This window comes from Daktulosphaira vitifoliae, unplaced genomic scaffold, assembly GCF_025091365.1.
Source record: "Daktulosphaira vitifoliae isolate Bord-2020 unplaced genomic scaffold, ASM2509136v1 Scaffold_4, whole genome shotgun sequence".
Classification (NCBI taxonomy): domain Eukaryota; kingdom Metazoa; phylum Arthropoda; class Insecta; order Hemiptera; family Phylloxeridae; genus Daktulosphaira; species Daktulosphaira vitifoliae.
In genome coordinates, this window is record NW_026099575.1 from 3,521,286 (window position 1) to 3,536,610 (window position 15,325).

The following is a 15,325-nucleotide window of genomic DNA, read 5'->3' on the forward strand; positions in this document are numbered from 1 at the left end:
TAAAAACTCAAAAATATCTACGTCGAAAGTAATAATTAAGAAAATTGAGAATTTGCTGTACATTTATTAAAAATAGTGACAAAAATTTTAATGCCAAAAAATATATATTTATAGGATTAAAAAATAATAATAATAAAAATTGAACTAAAAGAAGATATTAATATTTTGTTAGAAAAATGTAAAATATTAAATATAATTTATATAAAAAATATAAGTTAATTATAAAACCCTGAATTTGTGAAGTAAATTTAGGAAAATTAATATTTATAAAGAATTATATTAAAAAAACATTGTATACATATACAATAATTGAAATAATAATATTTTGAGGTACACTTGGCAACCTTTAATTTGGAAAACTTAATTAGAATGAACATTTTTTTTAGTATTTTTATATATTAATTTATAAATGTATATTTTAACAAATTTGAAAACATTAGATATACTAGTAAAATTAAATTTTATTTGGAAAATTTGAAAAGTAAGTACTCAATTTATTTCACATTCTAATTTATTATTCAGAAAATTTTCATGAAAAGTTATTAAATAGTAATAAAATTAAAATTACATAATTGTCATAATTATACCCTAGCATAACATTAGAAGAGAGCAGAGGCCTAACGTCAATACTTCAATATTAAATTGTAAAGAGTGTTCAATAAGTAAGGATACGGGTTTCTATTCTCATTGTTTATATTAATTACCTGTTTCATTACTTACTGAACTCATATATATTTTATAATATCGACTTAATTCATACATAAATGTAAACAAGGAGAACAATTTAATTAAGTAATAAATTGAAACATAAAGATAAGATTAAGGCAAGGAAAAAAAAATAAAAATTATTACGACTAAACTTAAAATATCTAAAGCAGTTTGAGATGTATGTAAAATTAAATATTACTCAAGATTATTCTATTGATTATCATATATACCAGTTATTTTAAACATTTAATACAATCATATTATTGAACTCAATTTTAATTGTTTGATAAAATAACTATTTAATCAAATTATATAAAAAATTAAACTCCGACAAAAAAACTTCATAAATCAAAATCCTTATTTAGTAGCTGAATGTAATTTCTGCGGATGTTCTCAAACTCTAATTTATTTAAACATTCAAATAAATTTTATGAATTTTTTTTTGCTTAAGTTTTAAAGTCTATATTTTATATCTTATAAGAGACTAACTTTGTTTTTTAAATGATAATATTCGGTATAATATTAAAATGTTTGAATCTAAAAATGTTTAGGTAATCTATTGTACGCTATTTTGAAAAAAACTTTATCAGTAACATTACTGAACATGAAATTGGAACTACCTTATAGAGCTCAAGTGTCTTTTTAAGTACTCCAAGATAATTACCTGGTAATATCTCTTAATGCTTAGATGAAAACTAAAATTTTAATATTTTGAGATTTATTTTAAAATAAAGATAACAATGAAAATACGTTATTTATGAGTAATTACTTATTTTTTTAAATAATTCCAAATAATAGTAATATTAGCCATAAAAATATATGTTTTTATTGATCTAGGAATTTTTTTACTAAATGTTATAATGATTTTCAAAGAATGAAATAATAATATTACATCATTTTAAAAATTCAGGTTTTTATAACATATTTGGTTAATATAAAAAGTAAGTTAACCAGTTCATGAATAAGGCACTTCGCCGACCGGTTTTTAAATACTAATCTAAACTAATCCACAATTTTCACCCAAATATGACACAAAAAGTAAAAAAATAACTTGATACCATCTTACTATGAAATTACTTACTTATAAACATAAAAAAAAATTATATATATATGTATGGTGTCTCGACTTAAATGACAACAGATAAAATTTTTGATAAAATTAAAATTTTATTTTTAATAATTATTGTATTCTTAAACTACGTTTAAAAATTATTTATTATATTTAATAATAAAAAATAACAATTTTTATTATTATTCTTTTTTTCAAAACTTCAAACTAGCTGATTTTTTTAAAGCGTTTTTTACAATAAATTTTAATCAATTAATAACAATTTTAGGACAAATACACATTAAATTACAAACATTTTAATACAAGGATGGGTATGAAACGCCGGGAAGTATTCGTGTACCACTATCTAAACTCACTTTCACTACATACCCACTCAACATATGAAAAATGTTTTTAACTCATCAAGTATTTACACTAAAATTGTTATTGACCCATAAAAATTATTTGTAAGAAAGGAGTAAAAATTGGCTATTCAAAATTAAAAAAATAGTAATAAATTTGTTTAATTTAATTTAAAATCAGTAATAAATAATATTATTTAAACGTAGTGTAAGAAACAATAATTCTTAAGAAAAAAATCAACAAAAATTGATAATTGTATCAAAAATTATAAGCGTATAAATGTTTTATTGATATTTTTCCTAAAAATATATTAAATATATAATAATAATATATATTATAAAATAGTTAAAATAAGATTTATTTTTCATTTCATAATTTTTTTTAATTTATGTACCAAGATTCATTCAAGTAAGATTCATAAAGTAATCCGGAATATAGTGCGTACTTTTTTTTCTATCGAATAAAACTTACAGTATATGGTTGTTATAAACAATTTTATTTTATCTAGAAAAACTATTAATGATTAAAAATTAAGTATTAATAGTGAAATCTAAGCTTAATGAGTTATTACCTGAAATAAAATAAAATATAAAAATGTACTCTTACCTGATTGATGGAGTAAGAATCTAGTTAGTATTGAGTAAGATTTAACGAGCAAATTAATAAATTAAAACTGTTTGACCAGATTTTTTAAGTTGAAATAACACAATAATTGCAACATTTATTGAGTTTAGAAATTTTATTATTCAATAGCATCATATTTAATTATAATTAGTGAAAAAAAGAGTTATTAATACATTTTATCTCAAAAAATAATATTTTTTAATAAATAGAAGAATTACAAAAAAATTATAGATTAATTATTACAATTTAATAAAATAATATAGAAACTTTATTTATTTAAAAATAAGTATAAAATCTATTCCTTTAGAGCAATGTTGAAATTTTACCCAAAATTTTTACATTAAATTATATAATAAACATTGTGTGTGAAAATATAATTGTCATTACACAATACTGATTAATAAAAATATAATATATATATAATAAAAAAACTTTATAAAAAGTCATAAAAATGTTTTTTATAAACTTAAAATAGTACTCATAAAAAGTTAAATATAACATGAAAGTTGGAAAAAATTTTAAAATTTATATAACGTATTCAATGTTAGCTCTAGTTTTTTGTTAATTCTATGAAAAAAATAATTTAGAAATTTATATTTTTATTAGTCGAATACTAGAATTTTAACGATAAGTTAAAATATAGATTTAAAAACTGATTAATGATTAACTTCTAGTTAAAATATTATTCATTCCATCTCATAAGCAATGGCATATATTGGGAGATGCTTAAGCTCTTAATAGTTACCGTACTCCAACGAAAATTTTAGAAAATAATGTAAAACAATTTTTAAAGTAGGGAAAAAAGTAAAATTGGTACTTAATTTATTTTTATTTGTGTCCATTCTTTTAAAAATAGTTATTTGTTATCATTTGTTTTTTTATTAGGACTCATCATTAGCAGTTATCGCCATTATTGTGTATTATATCTTAAATATACTTTTATGTAACTTGACATATTAAAGTTTGTAAACAATTTTGAATAAAAATTCAAGGTAGTCTCAAATATATAATTTGGAAAAATATTGTAGTAAAATTATTGATACTAAATTATATAAGTGTATTTAAAAATATATTGAATAATAAAATTATAGCCCTATTGGTGTTTAGAACAAATATCTATATTTTAATTATGCTTAATAAGATTTTTTTTTAGATTAAAAAATAATTTGATATGAACATAAATACTGAATTATTTAACATAATATATTCATTGAAATAAATCGATTATAATTATGATGCTGTATTAAAAATGATACACTGAAAGGTATGTTTAATTTATTAAACTTCGAATAAAACTCGTGAAGTTGGTTTTTTTTTGTAGTTGCACGGTTTTCTTGCAAAAATTTTAAGTAAACATGATCTACTAATAATTTGCAAATATGTCTATGACAAATATTAAAAGGTTTAACGATGCTTACGGGTAAATTAAAAAATGTTGTTTAAAAATTCTAATATTTAGGAATTATCTTCAGGCTACAATTTTATAATCTAATTACTTAAAAGCCATTATGTTGCAATGATATAAATTCAATATAGTATTTTAATTGATACATTAATACATAAATGTTATATCATATTTGTAATTTCCTAAATTATTAGATATTTTATAACCTGCGGATAATTTATTTCATAGTGTTGTCATGTGCAACTGTTTTTAATGAAATAATAAAAATGAAAAATAATTAACTATGCCAAAAATGTTTAAAATGATAACGTCAAATCTCTTTGTTACTAGAACTAGTTTTAATTGAATAGTTTGATATCTTTGTTACTCTTATATAATTAAATTATAACGAAATAAATTACAATAATCTTCAATATTAACAACATCAATAATTTTTACAGCTTTATTTTTTAAATTAAACATTAAATTTGTAAAACTCAAACACTTATTAATAAATCAACTTAGCAAGGGGAAGAAAATATTGAATGATATAATTCTAAATGTATACAATAAAATATTAGTTTCTATGTGAATCATAGTGTAATAATATGATCTAATAATATTATTTTTTCTGTAATATTTCCTATAGGCAACGGAAATCAAAGATTTAATTTTATTTTATAACAAAATAAAATTCTTTAAAGTCAATTATAAAGTATAATTTTAAATTTATACTAATGTATTTTGCAATGAAATGTATTATTAACTTATACTAATTCTAAATTTTATATAATAAACATTTTTTTTTTTTTGGGAGCAAGTGTAAAGCTTTAATTTACACACATTTAATATGATTTCTGTGAAAGCGAACAAAACATCAAAACAAGTTGGCATTATTACTACAAGTGAATGTTAATATATTTACTATCCATTTGCTTTTTAAAGATGCATAAACACACTTTCGCTGAACAAATATTAATTTATTCAAGACGCTTTTGTCGGATTAAAAAATCAAGCACATTGAACTTGAAAATTCATGATCACGAACAATTTCGGTCAACAAAAAATTTTAACTAAGTCTATGATGCTGATATTATTTATGTTTTAATGTAATAATTTTTTTGATACTTAAAGACAAGAGACGCAATATAACTCATATACAGAGGTAAATTTAGGAAAGTCATAACGTTCATGCTTCAAATAAGTGCACTACCATAATGTAATTGCTTCTTTGATTACAATATGGTTGTATCATGTTTTGTATTAAAAATTTTAGTGCTTTTTTTTCAAATTTGAAATTATGAAAAAGAAACAAAGATATCTCATAATCAAATATAGTAAAATAGATATACGTCTACAAGTTTTAATTTATTTAGAATTAAAAACTATTGTTTATTAATAAACAATTAAGGATCTAAAAATTAAATAAAGAATAACTGTACAAATATACTTTATTGTAAAATACATAATATTATAGTCGAAAACACAAATATGATATAAAATACGCTTAAAAACGTATATAATTTTTATATGATAATAATAGTGCTTTACAAACTACACAATAATAATCAAAGTATCGTGATCATAAAAAAAAGTAATAGACAAGAAAATATCTAATTAATGTTTTTGTTATTAAACAGTGTAGTACAAAATTATTTAATTATATAAATTAAACATGCGTAAAAATAACAAATAAATAATTCATAATTGACTAATGTATATTACTATAGATATAATATTTACAAAATAATTAATACGCATTTTTTTATGTTGGCACAGATTTCCACATGAATATCATCAGTATATTCAAATTTGTATTGGAAGTCCAATTTAGATGATTTGTTTCTTTATATCGAACGCAAACCTGAATCTTTCAAGGATTCAGTTTACATTTATTTGACATACTAATGTCAATACAATGATATTATTTACAAACATTTTCTTTATTTTTACTTAAAATAATTAAACTATCCAGTGTTTAAATACTATGAAAAATATTTGTTATATTTTTGTTCATGGCTCGGGTAACAGGTCGGTAATTTTTTTGTTTTTTTGACTCTTCACACACCTACCCTTATAGCATATTTCAGTCTCCACGGATACTTTAGTTGTAGTAGAAGTGATCTGATCGCTGTTAAGTATTTCCGTGACAGTAGTTGTAGGAGGTACGGTTGTATCCATGTCGATCTCGTCCAACCTTTCTGAAGTAATTTCTTCGACTATAGTAGGCGCCATACTTGTTTCTTGTAGTTGATGCTGATCTTGTTGTGGATTATTAATAAACTTAGCCAGCATATCAGCCAAATTCCGCTGGAATACCTCATCTTGTTCGTCATCAACATTTTTTATGGGTGCACTAGTAGATGATGATAAAATCATGGTTGTTTCAGCTGGGTGATATTCGGTTACACCTTCCATTGTGTACTCAGACATCATAGTTGTAGTTAATGGTGGACTAACAGTAGTAAATGCAGTGGACTCTGAAGATGTGGGTGGAAGGCTAGTAGTAGTTTTAGTGGTTGTTGTTGTTGTTAGTTCAGACATAGCTGATGAAGGAAAATTATTCTCAGCAGGAGCTGATGGCTTAGTAATCATTTCATGTATAGCATTTGCCGATAATGGTCCCAACGAATTTTGTGATTCTGCTGTATCTAAGTTATCTTGCGGTTTCTTTACCTTAACTCTCACCCAATGGCCTCGCCTACCAGGTGTTTTTTTCTCATTATTAGGGTCATAAGCTTTTTTATCGTTATGCTTTTCTTTTGTTATAACTTCATCTGAAGGAGGTTCTCCGCTACTAAACTTAGAGCCATCAGATGTATACGAACCTAATTCGTAACCTTGACTTTGCTGTATAGTTACAGGTTCATTCCAAAATGAAGCCGCTTCTTCGATTTTTTTTTGTTCGTCTTGTCCATTTGTCTGAACATCATTGCTATTCTCGTATTGTTCTGTCCGTGGGATTTCAGTAGTTGTTGTAGTAGTGGTGGTTGTACTTAATGGTCTTCTTGACCTTGATCGTACAAAATCTGGCCTATTTGCTTGAGTGGTTCTAGACCTAAATGAACTTCTAGTTGCAGGTTCGGAGGCTTCTGTTGAAGTTATTGGACGGCGCCTTCTTAAAGGGTTATACCTTTGTGTAGAAGAAGATTCTGTTACATGTTCAGAGTTTTCTTCGGACGGTTTCGATTCAGATGACGGACGTCTAGTCGTAGTTAATCTTTGTCTGGGTCTTAATTTTTGACGTTCTCTTGGTTTTTCACTAGTTTCAATAGTATTTTGAATACTAGTACTTTCAACTGGAGATTCCGTCGAAGATAAAATTACTTTGTCGTAGTATGACAAACGTTGTCTATATTTTGGTAATCCCGTAGAAACGGCTGGTTGAGGTTCGTCTGATGGAGTTTGAGATATAGGGGAAGCTGTTTGTACTTGCTCAGTAGTAGATGGGTGTTGCACTTGGTTTTTATGCGGATTATACTGGGAAAGAGATTGTACACTTTGAAAATTTTTATGAACTTGTTTCTCTGTCGTACTTGGTAGGAACTGTTGCTGAACGGGCTCTTGAGTACTAACTTCGGGTACTGATTGAGTTTTTAAAGTTTCTTCGGTAACAAATTGCGAAACATTATCAAATAATTCCTGTTGAACTGGTTGTTGTTGATTTTCCAAGGAGGTTTGTTGATTTTTTTGTGATTGGTCAATAGATTGTGGCTGTTCTTGATAACCGAAAAATTGTGGTTGGTTTAATTGTGGTACGGTGTCTGAAAATTGTTGTGGAACCTGTTGTTCCGAAAAGAACTGGGGTTGATTTGTTTCAAATTTCTGAACTGGCGTTGGTGAAGATTCAAATACAGATTGTTGTTGTTGTTCGATTGACTTCTTTGGGAAATCAGAGAATTGATGTTCAATAGGCGTTGGCGTATTTTCTACAAACTGATATTGTACTGTTGATTGAATATTTTCAGGTAATCGCTGTAATTCAGAAAGAGTTGTGAACTGATCTCTTTGAGACTCTGGTACGTCATTTAAGGGTGTAGTTGTACTAAAACTAGTCAACGAGCCTCTATGAATAGGTTTCCTTTGACGATTTCTTTTTGTAGGAGATATAACAGTTGTAGTTGGCTTTACTCTTTCTATTGGTGCAAACTCTCGTTGGGTACTAGAAATCGGTTTTAACGAATTAACTTCCGTAGGCAACTGAGGCGTAAGAGTGAAGGGCACAAATTCTGTGGATGTTGTTACGACAGCAGGTGATTTAGAAGACACAACTACTGATCCTATATGAGGAGGAGGGAATGGTATTTTAGAATAACCAATTGGTGGTTTGAAATTAAGTGGTGCGACGAAAAAAGGTAAACTATCAACCATAGTTTCAATTTTTGAAATGTCGAGAGAAGACAAATAAGGCAACTCAAATTTTACATAACCTCTTGGCGCATCGAGATCAGAGGGACCAACAAATACTTTTGGTGAATGATCGCCAATTGTATCTAGTACAGGAATTGTCTTAGCATCTTTTAATATAGAAAGTACTTCATTTACTTTGTTATCTAGACGTTTTTCCATGTAAACAGAAAGTGGTGGTTGATGGGCAGGAGGATATGTAGTAGGTGTAAATGTTTCTTCTATTGAATTTGGAGAGCTGAAAATTTGTGGCGGTGTAGGGAATGTTGAAGTTTGTACTTTTGGTCTAGGTTTTGGTCTTATATCTTCAAAACCTGGTGAAAAAGTTTGCGATACAGATTCTTGCTTCAGTCTTGTATCTTGGAAATTTGGTATGAATTCTTGATTTTCTGGTCTTGGCCTAAACTCGAAATTAGGAACGAGTGTTTGCTGTGCTGTATCCTGAGGTGGCCTATCTTGGAAATTAGCAGGTAATTGTTGTTGTGATCTCAACGATTGATCGTCGTTAATAGGTATAAATTGTGGTGACTGTTCTGTTCTAGGTTTATCTTTCAAAAAATTCGGAATAACATTTTGTGGAGCCTCTTGAGTTGGACGACTACTATCAAACACGGGAACTACGTTTTGAGATGACTCTTTTGAGGAATCCTCGAAATTAGGTACAAATTTTTGTTGTACTTGAGATTGCGTTTCTTTAGGATTTTCTTCTTGTATTTGTGGTTTTTGGAATCGACTATGAAATTGGAAGATATTAGAAGGAGGATTTCTAGCATCTTCAGAAAATTGAAAAGATAAAGGTGAAGTGGATTGTTCATTTTGGGGCAAGAACTGTTGTGGCCGAGAGTCTTTTGTTTGAGTAATAAATGCTGGTTTTTCTTGATTAAATATTTGAGATGGTGGGATGAAATTTCCAGTATTCTGTTCAAAAGATTGTGACGGAGAAAAAGTATTGATTCCCTGTTCAAATGATGGTAAGGGCGCAGAAAAACGGCCAACATTTTGTTCAGCCGGTGGTGAAGGCAAACGTCCAGAGTCTTGTATAAAAGATGGCGCCGATGGTGGTGTCGGGAAACGATTTGTCTCTGGAGCAAATGTTTGTGGAGGTACTTGAAAACGTCCAGGGTCTTGTCCTAATTGGAATCGGTTTTTAGTTTGCTCTACTGGGAGTGGTGGTCTTTGGAATCGTAACTTGTCACTGTCGAATGATGCTTGTGGTTTTGTATCTAAAGTAGACTGTTGTGAAACAGGTCTATCTGATTGGAATCTAGGTTTTTGTCTTTGTAAAGCTTCAATAGGTACATATACAAGCTGAACCATACCTTTATTGGGTTGTTGATTGAATGGAGTTTCAGGGAATGTAACTTTATTTTCTTTGGCTATAGGTTGAGGTTGAGGTTGTTGTTGTGGCAAAAAAGTAAACTGTGGTTGAAAACTAGCTTGGAATCTATTTTGAAATGGATTTTGTTGACCAAAGAAAGGTAATGGGAAATGTACAGGTTGTGATATTTTAGGGAAAGGCTGAGGGCTGAAAAATTGTTGTTGTTGCTGTGACTGTGCAAATTGCGGAGGTGGAGTGACTTCGTAAGGTTCTCCAGATGGCGCACGTTTGAACTGATTTTGTTGGGAATTAAAATTGAAAAGACTTCTTGCTCCTGCTGCAGGCAGTGCAGGTGGATTTAATAAACTCCCAATTTCGTCAACACTACTAGATTCACTAGGCTCTAAATTTTTTCGACAAGATGGACAGGAAGCTGTAATTGGAACCCAGTCATCAACTCGTTTGTCAGCTATCTCTGGTCGACTCCATTTTTCTTGAGGTCGAACAACTGGCACGAACAACAAGGCCGTGCAAAGTAGCACGACCAATCTCCACTCCTTCATGATTTATATAAGCCTAAAAATGATGATAATAAATGTATTAATATTAACATTTAAGAATGTATATATAAATGAAATAGATATTAAATTAAACATGATTACAGATAAAACAATATTTCACATTAAAATATATGAGACATGTATCAAAATAAAAACTAGATTTTTCAGTAAGCCTTTAATAAAAAATAATTTGAATCCTTATTATATTAACCCACTTCCCCCCCCCCATACAAAAAAAAAATAGGAGTAATATTATAACAAATTTGTTTTTCTATATTTATTAATTTGAAGAAACTTTAATAATACTTTGGTACACAACCATTTAAATAATAAATTTCTGATAATCAGTTTTAAATCCTTATAAAATATAGAATACAGCAATAACGTAACAACTTATACAATAAAAACAATATATACATATATAAGGATAGTCCTGGTATTTCAATTTTCAAATTTTGATACCAGATATTCGGTATTTTATTTTATATAATAAATCAAACGATTTTGTAAAGCTTAAGTGACCCTTAATCAAGACCCTCAAAGGGGTCAAAAATTGACGAATAGGGGTAGAATTGTAATTTTTCATTAATATCTTCATTAAAATTTACATGCAGAAAAATTTGCACAGGATTAATATTGTAGTATATAATTTTTACAAAAAAAAAATTAGTCGGGCACATATTTTGTAGATTGTCCGTTTAATGTAGAATTAATTAAAATTATTCAATCATCATTATTGAGATATTTAATTTTTTTTTCTATTTTATATCACTTAAAATATTATAAAGACATAAATATTGCAATACGCAATATATGATCATAAATACATAATTGTAAAGAAGATTAGAATACAATTTTTGTAATACTAAAATTTCAACCTTATCATATCCCTCAAGAGGATTAAAAAGAATTTATTCAGTTATTTAATTATTATTAGTAAGTTAATAATTAATAATATATATATTATATAAAAGCAATTATAATATAGTTGCTCAAAAAAAATTTACCATAACCCAACACAACCCAACGAGTAATAATAAAGTTGTTTTTATGATTTTAAAATTATACTAGAATCGCAGTGAAAATATAAATAATGTTGTTAAAATATAACACATATATTATTAAATGTAATTTATAAAATGAAATTATAAACTAAGTATTTAAATTAAGTAAATTGTTTTATAAGAACTCCGAAGTTAAATCAAATGTGTTTATATTTGTATTACACAGCGAGAATTGTTTTTATATTTATACATTTATACATTGTAAAGTTAACGTAGTAACTCGGATTTTAAAGAACACAAAATATGCTTTGAATAGTCAGCCGTGGTACATTAAGTTTAACTAGAAATTCAGTAAATAACAGTAATGATAGGCACCTATCGTAAAGTAAATATATATTTTTAGTCAAACGGTTAACGTATATATTTGTGAAGAACGTGACATATTTTGTATACAAATGTAATAAATAAATTTTTTTATGAATTTATTCAAAATAAATTATTATATTTCAAAGTTTAAGCTTTAAATTAAAATATTTACTTAACGCACATGTATATTTTCTAATATTTGCATAATATTTTTAATAATAGGTACAAAATAATTTTTTTATTCGTTACTCAATATAAACACGTGTTAGAATTCCACAACGTTACTAAAATGTGTAAAAACATCTTAAAATTGTCACAATATAAACTGATTTATTGTAAAACTATACCAAATTTTAAACAATAAATAAAGAAATGAAAAAATAGTTTTTTTTTAAAATTTTTGTAGATGGTTTAATTATCACAAATCAATAATTTATTTAATTTTAATTCTAAATTTTCAAATTATACATGTGAGTATTTTATTTATTAACAGTTTATTCTGAAAATACATATTTATAAATATAGAGATTTTTTAATCTAAAGTTATTGACATATTGGAAATGAAATTTTATAATTCACGCACTTTTTTGGTGCACCAATAATAAATGAGTTTCGACACTTGCAACTATCCCACAACTGTCATAATTACACCATTGAATTTTCAAAATGAGAGTTATAATTTTGACATTTATCAATATTACGAACTATCTATAGTGCTCTATAATACAATGCCAACCGCATCTTTCGAAATCAACGTAGGTGACTTTTAACATGACAATGATTTGTATTTGCGCTTTGTTATGAAGTTGTATATTTCTCGCCAGTTACAGATTGTAGTCTAAATACTATATTTGTTGAATACCGACACGAAAAAACGCTGTAGGCACAAAATCCACCTACACATTTTTTCAGTAACGCCTACGTCTAAACCGGTGTATTATTAAGTTCTGTAAGGTGTTTTTTTTCATTTTTAATTATACGATTTCCTACCTCAACGTTGAAAGTGAGTTAGATTTCAATTTTCTATACGAGTGTCTTAAGAACAATACGTATTAATTTATAATTAATGTAATATATGACTAATGTCAAAAATTGTCAACAGATTATTAAGAACGAAAAATGTATAAATTAATATTTTATTATTATAAGTAATTTAAAATTAATGTTTAAGATTATTTTTCAAGTCTTTTTAATTTTGAACCAAAACAAGTATTTTAAGTATTGACTACTAATTAATAAACATAACAAATGTAATTACTATAGTGTAATTGCCGGTAAACTAATTAGAATTTAAACTTGAAACATTGAGAGTAAACATTTTACATAAAAATTTTGATTGATATATTTTAGGAACGAAGCAAGAAAAACGAAACTATGCCGTCTATCTATTCCTATGCTCTACATGTGCGCTCAACTCTATTGGGTACGTTTTGGTATAATTATAAACATTTATCATTAAAAATTGTTCATAACGACTGTATACTCAAGTATTTTATACAGTATGTTATTTACACACTGTTTAATTATGTTCATAATGTTTAAAATCAGTAAACCGTACCCAGAAAGTTTTTCTCTATTAACTATTCTATTTTAATGTCTTGTGCCGTTTTAAGATTTTTATTTTTATTATATTGTAATATGTACAAGCGAAATCACTTTTTAGTATAGAAAGTAGATTTGTGCAGTAGAATACAATTAATGATTTAATTTTTTAATAAAAACATGCAAAGGTGTTTGATGAATATTTTATGTATTGGTTTGCTGTTGACACCTCTACAAATGTTCGCAAAGCACTAAACAATTCATTCGATGTCAAAATTCAAGAAATGAAAACGAAAGCGGTCCCAATATGGAATTCTAACACCAGTATAAAGACCTACCCGATATTATGTAACAATGCAATACCGGATTTGCATTTTGAAGTCTTTGAGGTGTCTCTCAATGTAGGCGAATGTCAAAACCGAAAAACCATTAAATATCATCAAAAATTTGTGGAAATAATTAGTAGAAAATTTAAAAAATGCTATCAGCTATCGATTTTTTTAGAAAACATTACTTAATAAATTGAAATAACAGGAAAATTTCTTAAAAACGAATTTAGTTTTTTAAAATATATATTTAAAAAAAAAAGCATCAATTCAATTTAGATCTTTTCGTTTTACTTTGAATTCGCTATGAGAGTATTGTTTAGTAAATCTTTTCATTTCTGTAAGAGAAAAAATACTTTTTCTATAATTATTAGTAAATGTTCAAGCTTGTTCACTTAATATCACATTTTGAACACAAAAAACGAACAATTAGTTTGCTTGTCATGCATGATCTACCATGTTGCGCAATAGCGCCTATTTAAAGAAAAATATTTTTCAAAGGTTCGAAACTTAAATAATTTGTTGTATCATTTTAGATTTCTGTGATTTTGTAAGGTAAACTAATGATATGTTTGGTAAACTCATTGCAAAAATGATTTAATTAGGCCTATACACTTTTATCTATATACTTCTTATAAATTTTACTGTTCATTCAATAAAGTCACTTTTTCGTTCTTCCCATTATTTGTATACTAATAACTGTAAAAACGTTTATTTGATCGTGTTACATTGCATGTATAGATCGTAAACTAAGATAAAATAACATAATGTATATTTACAAGTTCTATTATTTAATATCAAGTGTTGACAGCATATTATCAGTGTTGCGTTACAACTCTTACTCTTTAACCTAATTGAAAGTTGTCGTTCAAACCATAAATGTATGCTTTACTTTTGTATCAAATCGGATAAGTATTGAATCTATCAGTGATATCTTTAGATGTTATGATAATCTCGTATATATTGTTCTTTTAGGATCCAACATGCCAACTTTTTTATAAAAATTATTTTGAATTATGTGCTGACTTTGATAGTTCATTATACTCGAATAATTTTTTGACAAACAAGTTAAACCTCGTGGCCTTAATTTCAATCATTCAATCAACCAAAAACATTTGTTACTTTCTTTGACAGTAAAAAAAAATGCATCCACTATAATTTTTTTTTTTTGTTGCACAGAATAGTTGGAAATTTACTAATGTGTAACGGTGACAAATAAATATTAAATACAACGGATATCCGCGTTTTTCACTGATCGCTATTAACTTACTACAGAGATTTCCTGGTCGAATCTTTTGAAAGCCCATTGACAATATACCTGAATAAGATACATATATTTTCCATTCACCAAATAGTTTCTCGCGGCCGAATGAACATTACAAAACGATGAATGGGAAGTACTACCTTATTTTTTTCGGTCACCGTCCAATCTATCGGCATCAGATCACGTTTATCATTTTTGACATTATTCTAAACAAGGTTTTTTTAAATAAACGGGCGCACACAACAATAATGATGATGATGATGATGATGATTTCCAGTCAAAGAATAAATTGCGCGCTCCCGCTTTCATCGTCACTATGCATCCACCCCGGCGCGATGACTAGATGTCTGTCCTCTAGAAATCTTGTCGACCTTCACTAAAAACCAAAGCGAAAGTTTTCCAATTTCTCGA

At 26.9% G+C, this 15,325-nt stretch overlaps 1 protein-coding gene across 2 annotated transcripts in view; it reads right to left on the reverse strand.

The window, feature by feature from the left end:
* Positions 1 to 5,560: 5,560 nt before the first annotated feature.
* Positions 5,561 to 15,325, reverse strand: part of LOC126905169 (mucin-17-like) — a 33,765-nt gene continuing 24,000 nt past the window's right edge. For both annotated transcript variants that reach the window (XM_050684636.1, XM_050684635.1), the window contains one exon: positions 5,561 to 10,428. In XM_050684636.1, the coding sequence (XP_050540593.1) occupies positions 6,141 to 10,415 (4,275 nt within the window). In that variant the 5' untranslated portion in view covers positions 10,416 to 10,428 and the 3' untranslated portion in view covers positions 5,561 to 6,140. The remainder of the gene's footprint in view (positions 10,429 to 15,325) is intronic.